General features: G+C 40.2%; 1 protein-coding gene across 1 annotated transcript in view; it reads right to left on the bottom strand.

Annotated features, from left to right (window-relative positions):
- Positions 1-18,099, bottom strand: part of SLC4A10 (solute carrier family 4 member 10) — a 221,870-nt gene that overhangs the window by 176,621 nt on the left and 27,150 nt on the right. The window contains 1 exon segment of the mRNA XM_042475963.1: positions 10,178-10,264. Coding sequence (XP_042331897.1) covers positions 10,178-10,264 — 87 coding nt within the window.

Below are 18,099 nucleotides of genomic sequence, written 5' to 3' on the forward strand. Positions count from 1 at the left end.
GCGCCCCTGGCGCCTCGCTACGTCGCAAACGCGACGCAAAAAGAAGCTCCATTTTGGAGCTTCTTTTTTCGGTCCGTGCGGGAGTCGGGCCGTTTGAAGGCTCCGGCTCCCCCGCGGACCTTCTGGCGGCGGCGGCAGACCGCTGCAAAGCGGCGGTCTGTACCCCGCCACTGTGTAGTTATCCAACTCAAAATGACCCATTCCTGTCCATTTTAGCTCATTCCCTCCTAGTATTGCTATGTTGATGGGTTCCATTTCTTTTTCATTTTTTTCCTATCTCTAGCTTTCCTTGGCTCACAATCCATGTTCCTATAATATGTTTGGTTCTGCTTCAGATAGTGTTTGTTACTGAATGTGTCTGCTGCTTGCCTTCTCATCTTTTGAGTTTTCCTATGTGTTTGGTTCATCTGTCTGTTGACTTCTCTGTTGTTCCTTCTTATGTCACAGTTCATGTTCTGGCCTTTCTTTTTGTTTTGTTGGGGTTGTCTTATTCTAGGGTTTTCTTGGTGAGAAGGTCTTGCTAGGAGAATTGCCTTCACCTCCCAGTAAACAATACTAACAAGTATTAGCTATGGTGTCACTGCTGTTCTCACAACATCAGTGCCACCCATCACTACTGCTGCTGCCCAGTAGCTGTTGGTCACTCTGTGTCCACCTCCCTTTATTTGATTTGATGTCCCCTACCCTTCTCTTTTTGTCTACCTCTCCCTCTCTCTTCTATTACCCTTTGAAATTCCTGCACTGTGGTGGGGTGGGGGTAGGGCAGAGTTGGTCCTTGCCTTCCCTCCCTTCCTCCACCATTGATTCTGTACTGCTTGGGAGTGGGGGGGGCAGAGATGGTCCTTGCCTCCTCTCCCTTCCTAAACTGTCAATTCTAGGCTTCTTGGGAGTGGGGAGGGGCAGAGATGCCTTCCCTACCTTCCTCCACCATAGATTCTGAAGTACTTGGATGACTGCATTACTTGCTTTCTAATCGTTTCAAATGCACCAGCTGTGACTTAGTCCCCTTCGTCTCCTCCCTCACTCAATTTTATGAGTTGATAACAAACTATCTGTTACTCCTTTCCATACAAAAGAGAATACATCTTGTCAATTATATGGATCACATGTTCACATATTCTCTGATCCTACAAAGGTGTAAGAGTCCCATTTCAAACATGTGATGTGCATGGACAAAGGCATGGGATTCCATGAGGTCCCTTGCATGTATGAGTGCACTAAACATTCAAAGTCACCTTGAATCATTCTGGGTACAGACTCTTGGTCTTATTCTAACAGTCTTGCTTCTGTCTTACCTCTTTTATAGATGCTGCTTTTTAAAGATTAAAAACAGATTAAATTCTGTGCTAAGTCTGCAAATTAGCTAATCCAAAGACATCCTTCATTCTGGCTTTTTCTTGGTGAATCTGGATTGGGATGGACAAAAATGAAGCCTTGCAGCTACAAGTCACCCTTGAGGCTGTTTATTCAGTCCTTAACTCTCCCACACCCACTTCCCAGAACCCTCTTCATGGGGATGGAATAAATTATCCTTCCAAAAGGAGTGATTCACCTTTTTGAAATGTTGCAAGAAGGGCCTGCACTAACCATTTTTTTTACTTTATTTTTCTTAATTTCAGTATTAAAATATACAAAGTAGATTCTTGATCTACAAATGTAGTATTACATTCATTAATTACATCCTATCTTCAAAGAGTTGGTGCTAATTAATCTGGCTTTCATTTCTGTTTTCGTACTTAGACCTCTACCTATATACAAAATCTCCTATCAAATTATGCCTACTGTTAATACTTCCATAGTATGTCATTAATTCTGTTACAAATCTTTGACAATTTGGTAAGCCAGTTTTTGTATCATTATCTATTAAATTCTTAATGGTGATTCTGCATTATCTTATCCAAACATAAAATACACTGAAATCTTAAAGAACATAATGATAAAGTAAACATTAATCATCAAATCCCAGATTATATGCAACACCCCGCTTTTCATGTAATTAAGTTATTAACGGTTCCCATTCTTTAGTAAAGCTTGTTGACAGGACAGTTTGTCCAATTCACCTAGGTCTTACAAATTAAGAAACCAGTCCTCTAGGGAGGGAATGCTGTCTTTCCATTTCTGTGCAAATGCAAGACACCATGTATAAAACCATTCTTTCGTGCTTCTTTTCAATGTGCTCATCAATCATGTTTAATAAGTAAAATCCTGGACTTAACTGAAGTTTGATCTTTAGGATATCTGACATTGATTTGTTAATTTCGGCCTAGAACAGGACCACCAGGTATGGCAAAATATTCCAACACTAATTGTACATTTCCAGCATTTGTTGCTTTGGTCTTTGAACATCTTTGCTAGTTTAACGGCAATGAGCTGCCATCTGTGAAACATTTTATACCAATTTTCCTTTAATCTATAATTCAGCCCTTTCCTATTTTTCCAGCTGAACTGAGTGACCAATGTTCTGGGCCAATTTAATCATATTATCTTTAACAAGTTATCCTTCCATTTCAATACTAAGGAATAGTTTTAGTCTCTCTCTCTCTCTCTTTTTTTTTTTACATTAGTGTGGTTGTTTTCTAAACACGCAATCTTATCAAAATCTGACATTAATTTCAAAACCCTCTAATTTTAAGCCCATTTTGAATTTTCAGTAAATTGTCTATGCAAATACTAGGTACAATTCAACCCTTATCCTGCTAATTCTTCTCTTGTTTTTAATCCCCATCCACTACCAATAATTCTTTATATGTTGCCCCGCCAAATTCTTTAATCGTTTTTCTTTTATATAATGGTTTGTGTGGAGATGCCTACGAAGGATGTTTTTTTGCACAATCTAGGCTTAAATTTTAACCAAATTCTTAGTAGGGCCTGTCTTACATAATGGTAACTATTTATTAATGAATTTGTTTATACCCTGCTTTTTCTTCAAAATTGGGGCACAAAGTGGCTTACAAATTAAAAGAACAATACAATTAAAAATATACAAAAGTAAGCATTAAAATAGAATTAAACTAGTACAGTATTAATACACATCACTTACTCATTAAAAGAAAATACAATTAAAAAGATAAAGGCTCTTAAAAACAGTACATATTAAAACTCTGAATTGTTGAACTCTTTGTTAGCCTTCACCTTATTGTACCATAAGTAAGCATGCCAACCAAAATTTAAATAATACCCTTTTCCTGTTTAACAATTTTAAAATGCTTTAAAACACTTCCTGTTCTGGATTTCCATCCATTTCCTGTTTTGTTCTAAATTTTGGACATCTTTCAGAAATCTAGCAGGTCCCAGAGACTGAAAGGTGGACCGTGACCCACCAAAGTTGTTCATCCCTGATTTACATGCAGAGACATAAGTTCACATGAAATGAAGATGAAAATGCAAGCATCAATGCCATTTCCACATCTAGTGGTGTAAAACTGAGCCAGTTTATTAAGTTTTAAGGTAATAAAGTATCTTGCTGAAACTATTGATAATAATTTTATTTATAATGAAAATACAGTGTGATGTCCTGTGGGGTTTTCAGTTTCTGGCTGGGACTTGGTAGTGTTAGCACTGGGGGAAAACTTTGCCCACACACAGAAGACTGCCACCCAGGACGACAAACACCACTGCTGAGTCTGGAAGTAGTTCACAACTGCTGAGGTTCTTCCGAAGATGCTTTTAGTTGTAGCAAAAATTTACAATTACGATACACCAATACTGTATTTATACAGTGGGCTCTCTCGTTACGTTCCTGATCCTGATCCATTCCTGATCTGTCCACGTAAGGGGAAATCTGCATGTGCTGGAGCCCCACTAGACATGATGGCGCTAGCGCCTATGGTGCACAGCGGTACACTCTGGGGTGCACAAGGGGCTTTTCCGGTGCGGCTTTCAGTGTATGCTGAAAGCTGTATATGTTGCACCGCGTAAAATGCAGGTGCACTGTACAAACCACCATAATACTCCGCTATCAACTGACATCCACAGCACCACACTGTGTACTGGAACAGTCATCCTTATATACACAAACACAGCTAGGATTCTGATCCAACCCCCTGCTAGTGTTTCATCAGCTTCCTGTCATGTAGGTAAAGTGACAGTGCAGTTTTGAACTATGTCTCATCTCCATGCTCAAGTTGCATCAGCTTCCTCTGAGTCAGCAGTTCCTCTTTAACCCATTGCATGCACCTGAGACATTTTAAACAGGGGGGGGGGGGGGGGGAATATATTGACAGGTAGGTCCTGGTTTTTTTTTTTTTACTTTTTTTTATTTAGGCCATTTACAAACTGTTAATTTGACATTTCTCTGCCCTCGGGCTTGCAATTTAAATGGACAGGTGCACACCATAATGGCGCATGTGCAGCTGAACTAGGGCTTTGAGCACGTAAAAGCCCTAGCACAAGGAAAAGAGAATGGCAGTGGGGGAGGGGATTAAATCCAGTAGATACTGGCTGCTCTTATCTCTCTTCAAGGCCACAGCAATGACAGTTTGGATGGAGAGAGGGCCTTTCATCTGCTTCTTGGCCTGGGCTAAGTGGAGCTGTGCCTTCTTTTTCTTCTCTCCCTTCAAGGCCAGGGCAATTGCACTTGGGATGAAGGCAGTGGCATCACTAGGGGGTGCGGGAGGTACAGACCACACCAGCTGACACCCTAAGGCAGATGACAGTACTGCTCCTCAAACATCTACCTTTTGTCAGAAACTGGCTGTGGCATTAATCTGCTTCCCTTTAAAATGATTTAAGAGATGGTGGAAGTGGGGTGAAGCTCAGTGGGAGGCGAAAGGAAAGGTCCCAGAATTTTTTAAAATTAAAATTTCAAAATTCAAAAATTTTAATTTGTTAAAAAATATTTTTCATTTAAAAATATATTCTTTTTTATTTTTATTTTAAAACATCACACATTTGGACCTAATCTTCACTATGTATATGCAAATACATTTAGGTTGTGTGTATGACAATGTAATTTGAAGGTATAATTTTAATTTTGCTTGTTCTTTATGTCACAACTACTAGCATTACATTGAGTGGTATATGGGAATTATGATTTACAAGTAACATTAGTGCAAAAAAGCATTACTAAAGACTCTGTATGGTGTGAAATAGGAGTAAGTCAATGGGGGCGGGGAGTGACACCATGAGCTACCGCACCGAATGACACCAACCCTAGTGACACCACTGGATGGAGGAAGGACCTTTTGAATGCTGGGACTAGGCATAGCAGACCCCGAAAAGAGTTTAATTCATCACAATTTTAGGCACTTAGCTCTAGGTAATTTTTTGCCAGGCGCATGTACATTTTACATTTTTTTCAACAATAACACTACTGTTTTTCTAAAATAAAACTTAACAGATTTTAAAAGCTATTGTTGAGTGCTCCATCTAAGCAATTAATTTCACAGTGCCTTTGTCCTGGCATTATCCATCTACAGTCAGATAAAACTGTTAATCTTTAACTAACATAATGATATATTTAAAGAAAGTGATTCTTTTCCCTTTATTCAGCAAACTGACTGATAAGTGATGCAGCATAAAGGAGCAGGGAGAGTGACAAGAGAATTCCTTACTTATTATCAGCAGTCCAACTGTTAACATTCCTTACAATTTCCACCGCACCGTAATACACTTAGTGACCTTGGCTGGTACTGGAAGCTCCCATCGCATGATCCCATACTCTCCCATCCCTCTCTTTCACCGTTGCCTGCCTACTCCTCTGGAAGGGAGAACTGCTACTGCCATGCATCTTGTTTGGTCCTGCCTTACAGGTCCTTCCCCTGCTGCCTGTCTTCTCAGACTTTTCTTCTTTCTGCACTAAGAAAGACTACTTAGTGCTGTCTCTTTCAGTGTTACAGCAGATAGTTGGTGGTGTATGATAGCTGTGTTTTTTTTTTAAATCCTTGCTCATGTGTTGCTTACAATGAAGGATGATGGAAAATCCATCTCATAGTGATCACAGACAATGGTCTGATTTTTCTGTCGTTACTCAGACTCCTTGCTTTCCATCTGACAACAGCAACAAGGAACAACTGGGACAAGAGGGAATACATTCTGAGAGACTCATTAAATAGACAAACCAGAAAGGCAAATAGAAAATTAAGCTAGGTTGTTCAACAACACAAAAGAGAAATTAAAAAAAAATACTTAATACCAACTCATAACAACCACCTACACCTCACCACAGCTCTTTCATAATCTAACAGAGAAGAGATGAAGAAGGACATGATTATACAATTCTATGACCTTGCATGATCCTGCCCATATAAGTAGCCCTATAAGTATTGTAATTGGACAGTTTCAGTGAGATTGATGCCCCAGATTGCATGTTAGTGAGCAAAGTCTACCAACCCTCCTACCCCCCTGCATTACATTGCCTCAATATGTCCTTAATTTGGTTTTATCAGAGACACACTGCCTATCTTCTTCTTGCTTATTTTTAATATCTGGATCACCAAATCAATCTCAAGTACTTCACAATATGTTATTCTGCTCTCGAATCAAATTGGGTCAATCTCCATCCCAATCTAGAGCTCATACAAATCAATCCCAATCTACATGATTTGTTTTCAGAATTGAGGAATTGTCTGAATTGTTTGCTCAGCATTAATATATAACCTTCAGGTGACAAGAGTGCAAAAGTGGAAGAGGGCTAATTCTCAGTCAATAGAAAGAATGAAACAATTGCAAAGATCCTCCCTGATGCAGCTAATGGTGAAATAAGTCTACTCCTTCCTCATTGTTCATCTAAGGTCCAGGCCAATTTTAAATTCAGGAGCCTCTGAATTTCTCAACTCATCTACATGTCCATCAGCACTTGATTCCAGATGTTTGCCAGTTTGTTACTCAGCACAGCCAACATGGAGAACATGAATGAGTTTTGTTGTTGTACACTTTCAAATCATTTCTATTTATGGCAACCCTTGGGCAAACCTATCACAGGTTTTTTTTAGCAAGGTTTGTTCAGAGGGAGGGTACCATTGCCTTCCTCTGAGACTAAGAGAATGTGAATTTCCCAGTGGGTTTCTAAGACCAATTGAGGATTCAACACCCAAACTACTATACCATAATGGTTCCAAAATGCAATAAATCTGAAGCCAAAGGATTTCAAAGACAAACCTACTATTTCCCCCCAATTTTCTGGTATGTGGATCAAGATGCTAGACTAGATGGACTGATCCAGCATTATTTCTGTATTTTTGAACACTAAGGTAATACATTGTATTAAATACAAATACCATTGCATCCATGAACACATAGTTCCATATTGTGTGCATGGACAGAATCTAATGCAGTTTCCAGTTGCACAACAGATTGCACAATTGGCCCTACAACATGTCCATATAACTGCAGAATGTAATGTTGCTTGTACAAGTGGGGGAATAATGGAAACTCCCTGGCATACTGTTTTTCTCCATTATTACTATTATTATACTTTATTTATATAGTGCTGTATATTTACATAGTGCTGTACATACAAACATTAATATGATGTCAAATTTAGGCCTAAGTAACATTTATATTTCTTCTCCATGGTATCAAATAGACATAAAGCACCCATTCCCATAAAAATAATTGAGAGGGGGGAAGTGTGTGGAACGGAGGAGGAGGGACTGAGATTTAATGAATAGGCACGAAATTTAATCAGATTTGTTTCCTTAGCTATAGTTATTAGTATCAGTTTCATTCTCTTCTTCTGCTTCGTTACGTTTGTCATGATCACAGTTATCATGGATTTCTGGAAATCAAAGTTTTGCCCGGATTGAAATAAGTTTCTCGAACCTTTCATATGTCAGTTTATTTTTTGATTTAGTGTGAGTGTTTACAAACATAGACCAGATTCTTTCTCATGCTGCAGAAGGTGGAGGAATCTGAAGAAGGCAAGAAGCAAGAGGAGGCTGCAATGTGCAAAGACCTTGCCACCATGTTGCAGGAGGGATGTGTTTGGCAGAATCCCAGATTGCATTCCTGGACCAAATCACTGAAGATACTCTATAAATTGATCCTATCCCCACCACCATTTCCTTATCCTTTTAGGTCATGTCTTTTTAGATTGTAAGCCTAAGGGCAGGAAACTGTCTAATTTTAAAAAAAAAAATGTAAGCCACTGAGAGCTTTTGTGGCTGAAGAGTGGAGTATAAATACTCAAAATAAATAAATATATAAATATATCCTGCAACGTTTGCAAGTACCTTCCCAACATCAAGTCCTTAAGTGTGATGCTTTTTTTGTAATCCAGTCAAATTCAGTAGCAGTGCTATTGTCACTTTTATTACCACCTTTGAATCTTGGATCTAACAGATTTGCAGCAGCATGAATTGGATGCCAACAAAATTCTTCTCTTTTTTAAATAAAATCTTTCACTTTATTTTTTTTTCTTCTACAGCTGTAAGTGGAAATACACTGAGATTCTCTTTTATCTTGGCCATTTGACAAGGAATTACTGTACTGACAGAAATGCTCTGTCTGATTCAGATGCAGTGATTGCTGCAGAAATTGGCTTTAGAATCTTTAGGGAATTCTGCAGCTGAACCGAGAAGACATGTTCTAACACACCTGGATACTTTATGATCTTTAACTATTACTGTTTCTTGAAGAGCTTCTTTATTTTTGAGTCAACTTTAAAAGGAGATCACAACTCGACCCCACTGAGTTTTACTACAGAGCTTCAGTGTCACTATTTTATTATTTGCTTTTTTTCCTACTTGCTTCTTCTTGAAAACTGCAGCTACAATATGAGTAGTTTTGACATGTTTTATAACTTCTTTTGCTTGTCGATAGATCATTTGAAGGGTATTCAGTTTCATAATATCATTAAGAAGCAAGTTTACCCTATGAGATGTGCATCCTATTACAGTAATATGTGGATACTTATCCATCATGATCTCCCATGCTGCTTTCATATTGCTGGCCTTTTCAATCAGCAAAGGGAAAATACTGTATTGCTCCCAATTTTCTGTAAGACTTCACATATTTTACAACTGATATACTCTGCAGTATGTCTGTTCTCTCCTGTTTCAATGCTTCCAAAAACTGGTGTTGATATCACAAAATTTGTAATTCCTTCTCCTCTCACATTTGTCCATCTGTCTGTAAGTGGTGCAAGACACAGCACATTGTTGATTTTACCTTGCACAGATTCCATTACACATTCATATTCTGACTCCAAAAGAGGCTTGCTCAAAGAATGTCAGCTGATCAAATGGTATGATGGTCTTAATAATTTCAAAGTTTCCTGCCAATATGTATTTTCAGTTATTGAAAATGGTGTTCCAGAAGAACATATTGCTCTTGCAAAAGCTTGATCAATTTTTTCCTGATCTTCAGGCATCATCTTGTCCACAAAATGCATCTTCTTCTTGCATTGGAGAGTTCATTTTGTAATCTAGGTCTGTTCTTACTCAGTGGAAAAGAAATGCACTCAGTGCTTCCCCTCACTCAGTGCACAGGCATTAGAATAATCTGATACTGTAAATAGTTTTTAGAAATGATCTGGAGAATAGATGAACACCTTGTCTTAAAGATAATATTCATCACATTAAAATAAAACATTCCATAATTGATTTTCTTTCATTTTCATTTTTTTCCAATTTTTCAGGGAAAAAATCTTCCGGGGAAAAACGGGATAAAACAGGGTTTTTTCCCTGATTTTTTTTCAGGTTTTTTGAGGGGGTGGGAGGGTGGGGGGCTTACAATCTCTAGTCTGGCCACAGAATTTTTGCACTAGAGTAGTTTCCAAACACTTTCCAAGGGCAGCCTCACATAACGTACATTATAGTAATATAAAATAAGGTAATTAAAGCATAAATTACCTCTTTAAATTTAAAATGTTTTTATAATATGATATGGAATTTTCCTATTTTCATATTGCAAAGTACCTTCAGAGACCTGGACTTGCAAAGGTGACTAATAAATAGATCAGATCAAAAGAAAGAAAGAAAAATGGCCAACCACACAAACACAGATCCTATATAAAATGACTCACATTTGGGAAATAATCAATACAACTACTTGAATATGATTTTAGTCTATTGATGGAACTTTCTTTTCCTTCACTTTTTTGGGGTGCCCAAGGGCTGCAGTGGAGAGGAGCACTCTCATACTCACACTCTCTCACACACACACACACTGGTTGTTGCATGACCAAAAGACTAACCATTCAGTTATGAAACATTATTATTCTCAGGGTCATTCTTACCATGAGGTGACATGATGATGTAGAGTTTGGGCAGCTGATTCCAGAGGAGGCATAATTTTCCTGCCTCCAGTCTTCCTCTCTGTGCTCCTGTATGGGAGGAGGGGTGTCATTGTAACATTTTGCTTCAGGTGATAAAACTATCACATTCAAGCACAATCAAGTTCATAGGCAGTACTGTATATACTCATGTATAAGTCTAGAAATTTTAGTCCAAAAATTGACCCCCAAAAAACCTTATTCGACTTTACCATGGCTCAATGTAAATACTATATTTCAACTCTTATCCAAAAAAAGGAACCATCTTCTTAACTGAGTAGAGCAGTAAAAGGCAAGGGCTTAGTTTGTCATGGGAGCACTTAAAAGAAGCACCAACTCACTCTAATCTGTTGCTGCACCACTTTTTACCTTTTTGAATGCCTGGGAAGGAAAATGGCAATGGTGGCAGCTCTTTGGTGCTTTCCATCAAAAGTGAACCAAGAGGAATCAGGCTTTGAATAAGACATTTCTGTATGTTTGTCACCTTTTCTGGATTAAAATTAGGCAAAGTTATTACACTAAAGATAAAGCCTGTAATCATTGCTAACACAGATGCCTTTTTTTTTTGCATTGCCTTTTCATCCTTTTTGACATATGTGACATGTCTTGATTTTGCCTATGCCTGGTTTCCTCCTGCATATATCACACAGCCACCACTTACTGTAGTTCTTTGGCATCATTTTCCTTTTCTTCATTCTTTACATCCTTTGTTATATGCCCTCAAGTTTTACATCCTTTGTTACATACACCCACATTCATGGGTCATATCAAAATCGATAATTTTGGCCCCCACAACTGCCCTTGACTTACACATGAGGTCAATTTATAGTCGAGTATACACTGTAGTTGATATTGCACATGGCTGGCAAAACATAATACAAGGTGGCAAATGAACAATGTTTTTGCATGACTGTTTCAGCTGTATAAGACAATTCTCTAGAATATTCCACCTCATAATTCTTTTCCAGGGTGTGGACGCTACACATGCACACAGGGTTATGTCTATGTGCAGGGTGTGGACACAGCAAAGAAGAAGAAGAAGAAGAAGAAGCAGCAGCAGCAGCAGCTGTATTTGGATGTTAACAGTGGTGGTCGGTGGCTTCCATGTTACTGGCTCCAAGTTGTAATCTGAACTTTCAAGGAGCTATCCAAAGTGCAGGATACCCAGTATCCAAAATAGGCTCAGCATCTTGGACAACTCCATTAAACCCAGAGAGATTTCACTGTCCCACTAGCAGGGAAGCCTCCAGTTGCCACAGCCAATGACACTAAGGGGCTCTTCAGACCGGCCTGAAAGGATGGCTGGGAGGGTGGAGTCGGGGCATAAAATCTCCATGCCGTATGCCCTGGCTCTGCCCCAGAGCGTTGTGATGCCTCATGCCACACCACATGGCGCACAGCATTACAGTGCTCCTCCAACGCTGCAGCAGCAGAACGCTACACCGAAGGAGTGCTGCAGCTATCATGCCCTTTCCAGGGCACAAAAAGGAACCACTTTTTGAGGCTCTTTTTTTGCGCTCTGGAAAGGCCAGATTAGGTTGTCGCATGCGGTTGCCGCAGACTCGATCTGGCTGTTTGTTCAGCCCCTAAATCATAGCTTAGCATTACAAGAGCAAAACACAGAAGAGCTTGGAGCTCTTGCATTTCCAACTCCTCCCTCCCCCTTTCCTCTTTCAGTAGAGGTATATCTTAAGTTAGACTCAGTTTAGCCATATATCTGACCTCTAAACTGTGATTATAATTACATGTTGTTGAAATAAACCAATGTAATGAACTTTTTGTTTCATGACAGTTGCTTTATATTATTTTTTCACCTTATAGAATAGCACTCAAAATTACTCAAAAGGGTTAAATCAAATTGTAGTTTCAATAAAGCACAGTTAAGATTGATTGTGTGTTTGTATGCGCACGCGCCCACATGCACACACCTTCAAGTTTCCTGTCAACTTATGGCAACCTCATGAATTTCATAATGTTTTCTTAGGCAAGAAAGACTCAGAGGTGGTTTTGCCTTCTTTGAAAAATATAACCTACAGCATGAAGCGGAAAGGCAAATACATTAGGCAATGGGCTTGAGGCAGGGATTGTGGTCTACTCAGCAGTCTGTCCCCACTGCACATTGAAAGAGCCTTCTAAAACTTTTAAAAAGCTTTAGAAGAATCCTTCCACCTCAAGCCCACTGCCACATTTTATCTTCCCCCTCCAAGAAATGCACCTTGCACTCTGGGCTTGAGGCAGAGATTTAGGTCTACTCAGCAGACTATTTTCATTCAATAATGTTTCTGAATGAGTGTGTTATATTACTGAATCAAGTCCAGCAAGTCAGTCACTAAAATATACAAGCCGTGAATAAAGTCGAGTCAGTGCGTCATTTATTGCAGAATCGAGTCCAAGTTGAGTCACTGAAGCAACATGAGTCTGACTTAAGTCCAAGTCAATCAACATCACTGGTATACAGAACTTGGAAGTAACTTATTTCAAACAATGAAGTATTTGTAAGTAATTCTCCCTCACCCCCCGATAATTAAGGAATAACAGCCAGAATCCTACATCGGAGATATGTATGTGTAAGTACTGTAGTTATAATGCTACACAGGGAGCCTAGTCTGACCTCCCCCATCCCACCTAACAAAAAGCCACAGCTGTGATTAATGTGGAGCTATTCCTTGTTGCCTAGGAAGCAGCAGACTGCCATGCCCCCCCCCATGAGTAATTTCCAGTGTGACTGTCAGAAACAGGAGCCCTGTTGCAATTCTCCCTCATTCTGGAAAATACTTGCACAAGGAAGGCTGAGAACATCAGCCAGCTGCTTCTCAATTAATGGGAACAAACCCTCTGTCAATCGCAGCAGTTGTGCCCATTAAGTACAATTTGGGGCAGTAACCTATGGGCTACATAGTGAATATGTAACAGTCACAATTACGTAAGTCTAGGTTATGGATTCATAAATTGTCATAGAGGATTTTTCCCAATTAAACTATGGCCTTCTCCAGACGGGCCCTTTGTGGCGCATCCACGATGTGCTAGGGTTGCGTCAGGGTGGCGTGTGCACACGCCCTGCAACCCTAGCATGCCATGCATGCGCTGCCATTACGCAGCGCCTTACACACGGCGTGCATAACTGTTACATTGCAGCTGCTTCTTTGGTGCTTTGAGGCGCAGCAAAAAGGAGCTGCTTTTTTGAGCTCCTTTTCTTTGTATGCTGCGACACAGCTGTCCAGCAGAGGGAGGCGCCGAGGAGGCGCCTCTTCTGGGCAGTCTGTACCCCGCCTTAGTTACAACTGTAATATAGTGGTGCATTCTTTTGTGGTGTAATAGTAGCTTTTAGTTACTTTTATAGTTACAAAGTTGTGATCTCACTAAATGACAAAGGAAGAATATCCAAAGGTGAGGAAATCAGTAGAAAAATTATTAGTGTGCTTCATTGATCATTAAGAAGGTAAATAAATCTAATTTGATTACATTTATGTTAGAAAGGCAAAAAAGGCAACTAAGAAATTCATGTTAAATTGCCATTTAAATTTGTTTGCTGAATTTAAGTCTTTGCTATAAACTCTGTGTGTGTGCCTTCAACTCACCTGTCAACTTATAGTGATCTCCTGAATTTCACAGAGTTTTCTTAGGCAAGGATTACTCAGAGGTGGTTTTCATCAGTTCCTTTGTCTGAAATATAGCCAACAGCACCTGATATTCATTGGCAATCCCCTATCCATTTTATATCCCCCTGACCACATTTGCCACACTTTGAGCTTGGGAAAAATGGTGGCATAGTGGTTAAATGCCTGTACTGCAGCCACTCAGTCAAAACCATAAGGTTGCAAGTTCAATACCAGCAAAAGGGCTCAAGCTTGACTCAGGCTTGCATCCTTCCGAGCAGGTCGCTAAAATGAGTACCCAGATTGTTCTGGGCAATTAGCTTACAGTTGTAAACCACTTAGACACTGCTAGTTCAGTATGGAGCGATATATAAATGAAGCTGTTTGTATTGTTTGTTTGTTTTGCAAAAATCCAACAGGACTAGATTTTGGAACCAGCTGGTAGCTGTGAAAAATGTTGGCTCCTTAGTACTGTCTCACATTTTAATTAATTAATAACTTAATTCTCAGATTAATGTTAAAATTCCTGTACAAAGTCTATCAATTCAGTTAAAAACTAAATTCAATTAAATTGCAGTTTTCTGTTAGATAATTTGCAATTTAATTGATTTTACTTCAATAGCTCCTATCTTTGGGAATATCACATGTTTCTTGTTCCACAGCCTCAAATTCTGGTGTGGGTGCTAAAGGAATGATGAGGTGATTGAGAAAGTGGTGGTTTTTGTATCAAAGGCCAGCAAATCACAGCAATCAGAGGTCTTTAAAAGGTAACTGCAAGTATAATTTCAGTTATGTCAGGGAAATAGGAAAGTAAATAATTACTTTTAAAAACTGCAGCTATAACTGTAACTAACGAATAGAGGACTCCACAAATTTGATATGGTTTTCTTAGGCAAGGAACCCTAAGAAGTGGTTTGCCATTGCCATGCTCTGAAATATATCCAACAGTACCTGGTATTCCTTGGTAAGTATTTCATCCAAGTACTATCCAGACCTGACTGTGCTTACTTACCAAATTCAGATGGAATCTGGTGCCTTCAGGATATTTAGGCATGAACTGTTACTTACTATGTCCCAAGAGCCAATCAAGATGGCTCATCAGCCAGAAAACACAGAACTCTTAAAAGTTTCAGTCACAGTTAGTGACAAATCTTTTAATGAACCACTATGGGAAGAAACAATGCACCTGGTAAAAGATATGAGTCACATTAACATTGAACATCACATAGCCTCCCAGGAGCCTCAATTAAATTCTCAAAAGGAACACCAGGTTTAAACATTTATTGCCATGCCCATGTAAAAAGATATTCATCCTGTGATCACACAACATAGATATATGTTGGAAAGGTATCTCACTACGCAATAGAAAATTGCTGCAATTGCACTTTCTTGTAAACGTGGATCTGTCTCTTGAGAGGTTTTGCAGTATCTTCACTGACCCATTAAAAGGCTTGGCTATTAAGCTGAAAGTATTTCTCCCAAGGGGATTTTCACAGATATGCACACACATACATACATACAGTACACTGCAGCAACAGAGACAATATCCTCTAATGGGTTTCTTACGTGTTTGTTCTTTTTCTTAAAGTGGAATTCTTGATATGTGGCACATTTAAAAAACAAAACAAAAAACTACACCTTGTCACGATTAGGGAAATTGTGACTTCAGGCTGCTTGTGGGCCCCAGCTGCTTTTCACAGCTCTTCAAACCTTCTAGGACACACCCCAAACTCCTAGATCACCCTCCCTAGAATTAAAAATCCGGGTATAAAAATAACCACCCAAACCACTGCAAAAATAGATCCAAATGTGGCTTCCTATGCTGCTTTAGCTTTGGTCTTAACATGAGGATGGCCTGCTTGGGGGAAAGTGTAGGGGCAAAACCTAGGACACTCTCCCAGTACAGTTGCTCCCCACCTCCAGCCTAAGTGTCTTGAATATACAATATTGGCAGGAATTACTGTATGCCAATGTGAATCCACTCCCACTTTCAAGCCTGGAGGTTATACTCTCTACCTCCGGGTTTCTTGGACCAGTAAGCCAGACTTGAAGCTGCAGGCAGAAAGTTTTTCTCCTGTCAACTATTTTCCTTGGAACAGGTAAATGGCTTAGATTTACACCAAGTCTAAGCAACACCAAAGGAAAGTTGTTACTAGCTGCCACTGGACCAGGTTAGCAGAGCTTTACAAGACAAGGATGATCTTCCTTACCTAACTGAAAGCCAGTGCGGAGTAGTAGTTTGGGTGTTGAACTAGAACTCTATAGAACAGGGTTCAAATCCCTGCTCAGCCATAGAAACCCACTGGGTGACCTTGGGGAAATCACACTCTCTCAACCTTAGAGGACAGCAAGAGCAAACCCACCCTGAAAAAGTCTTGCAAAGAAAATCCCATTATGTCAGAAACAGCTTGAAGGCACATAACAACAAACGTGACTGTTCATCCATGGTGGGGAAAGAGGAGTGGGAGGACCATTATGATCACCTGTATTCAAAGCAAGCAGGATTTACACCAACTCAATGAGAAATGTAGTGTGTGTGTGTGTGTGTGTTTGCTGCTCAGTTAAACAGTTTTATGTGGACACAATATTTATGGTTATTCATCTGAATCATCTTCTCAGGAATTATATTCATGTTGTCATTTGTTGTTGTTATTTATTAACAACTACATTTATATCCCACCCTTTTTCCAAGCAGCTCAAGGCAACATACATGGCTCCCTTCCTCCCTATTTTATCCTCACAACAACCCTGTGAAACAGTCAGCATGGCTGGGAGAGAAGAACTGTCCCAAGGAGTCTCATAGCTGAGTGAGGATTTGAATCCAGATCTCCTTGCCTCCTAATCCAAATTCAGTCTACACCCTAAGCCACAGCAGAGCCTGTGGTAGTACACAAAGTTAAGTCCCTTGCAATTCCCAGAGTCCCTGACACATTCCCACATATTTCCACAATGTATGTGTTGGTGTTACACAGAATAAAGCTTCACATGTGCCAGGCAACAGATGTCAGTCTTTTTGAGTCCTCCTGTGATGGAGCTTTTATTTCATTTGTGCCATTGCACCAAACAAAATAATTATTTGCATCGACTCCTGAATTTCCAGCTCAAGCTTGCAGAGCTATGATTTCTTCTCTTGTTGCCAAGCCCTCCCTAGGAGCTGAGGCTGCTTGGCGTTGCTAGGCTGCTGCCATCACTGGCTATTTCACTTCAGAAAGGTGGCTTTTTTGCCCTTCGGCTGAATCGCTGCAGCTGCTGACCTATGCCTGGGATGATATTTATTCTCCCATGGGCTGCCTTAGGCATTGAGTCATTATACAAGAGACAGGGAAATGTGTTGCTGGACTGGAACTCCCATTATCTCTCACCAGTGACTATGCTGGCTACCACTGATGGGAGATACAGGCCAATGAAATTTGGAAGGCAACAAATTACCCACCCCTGTGCTAAGGACCTTCCTTCCTGATAATACTCAAGGGTCCCATTCTGCAAAGAGTACAGACCGCAACTTCAGAAATTTCTGGGAATTGTCTCTGAAGAAGGTCAATTGGTGATAATGACAAAACCCATTGGGCTGTTAAAGAGATAAAGGCTTCTGAGTATTGTATAGCACCATGGTGGCAAACCTATGACATGCAAAGCCATTTCTGAGGGCACACAGAGAGATGGGAGGGCAGGGGAAGAGTAGGAACAGAAGCCTCTCCAGATACAGCTAAAGGCTCAGCAGGATGGGGAAGAGGAGGAACAGGTGCACGCTTGTTCCTCCTCTTCTCCCTGGCCTCCCAGGCCTTCAGCTGTTTCCGGGGGAGTCCTGCCCCCAGACATCCTGCCCCCAGAGGGCAGAAGTCCTGTCCCTCCAGAGGTCCCACCCCTGGCATCGGGTAACACCCAGTGCAGGAACACCTTTGAGTTGGGCACTCAGTCTCTAAAAGGAGTGCCATTATTGTTATAGCATGTGAGACATGGGCCTGTTACAGACTGCCAAAATAAAGCTGCTTCGGGTCTCTTTGGAGGTATGATGTTTAAATGATGCATGGGTCTTAAGAGTCTGGAGGTCGCGCCAAAGCCACACTCCATTCCTAAGCACTGGAGTGAAGCTTTGGTGCAGCTTCCGGATTCTTAGGACTCATGCATCATTTAAACAGCATACCTCCAAAGAGACCCGAAGCAGCTTTATTTTGGCAGTATGTAACAGGCCTTAGTCTATTTTCATTCTTCTACTGTAAATACAGTCAGCCCTCCACATTCGCAGGTGTTAGGGGAACAAAACCCCATGAATGTGGAAAATTCACAGAT

Source organism: Sceloporus undulatus, chromosome 1, assembly GCF_019175285.1.
Source record: "Sceloporus undulatus isolate JIND9_A2432 ecotype Alabama chromosome 1, SceUnd_v1.1, whole genome shotgun sequence".
Classification (NCBI taxonomy): domain Eukaryota; kingdom Metazoa; phylum Chordata; class Lepidosauria; order Squamata; family Phrynosomatidae; genus Sceloporus; species Sceloporus undulatus.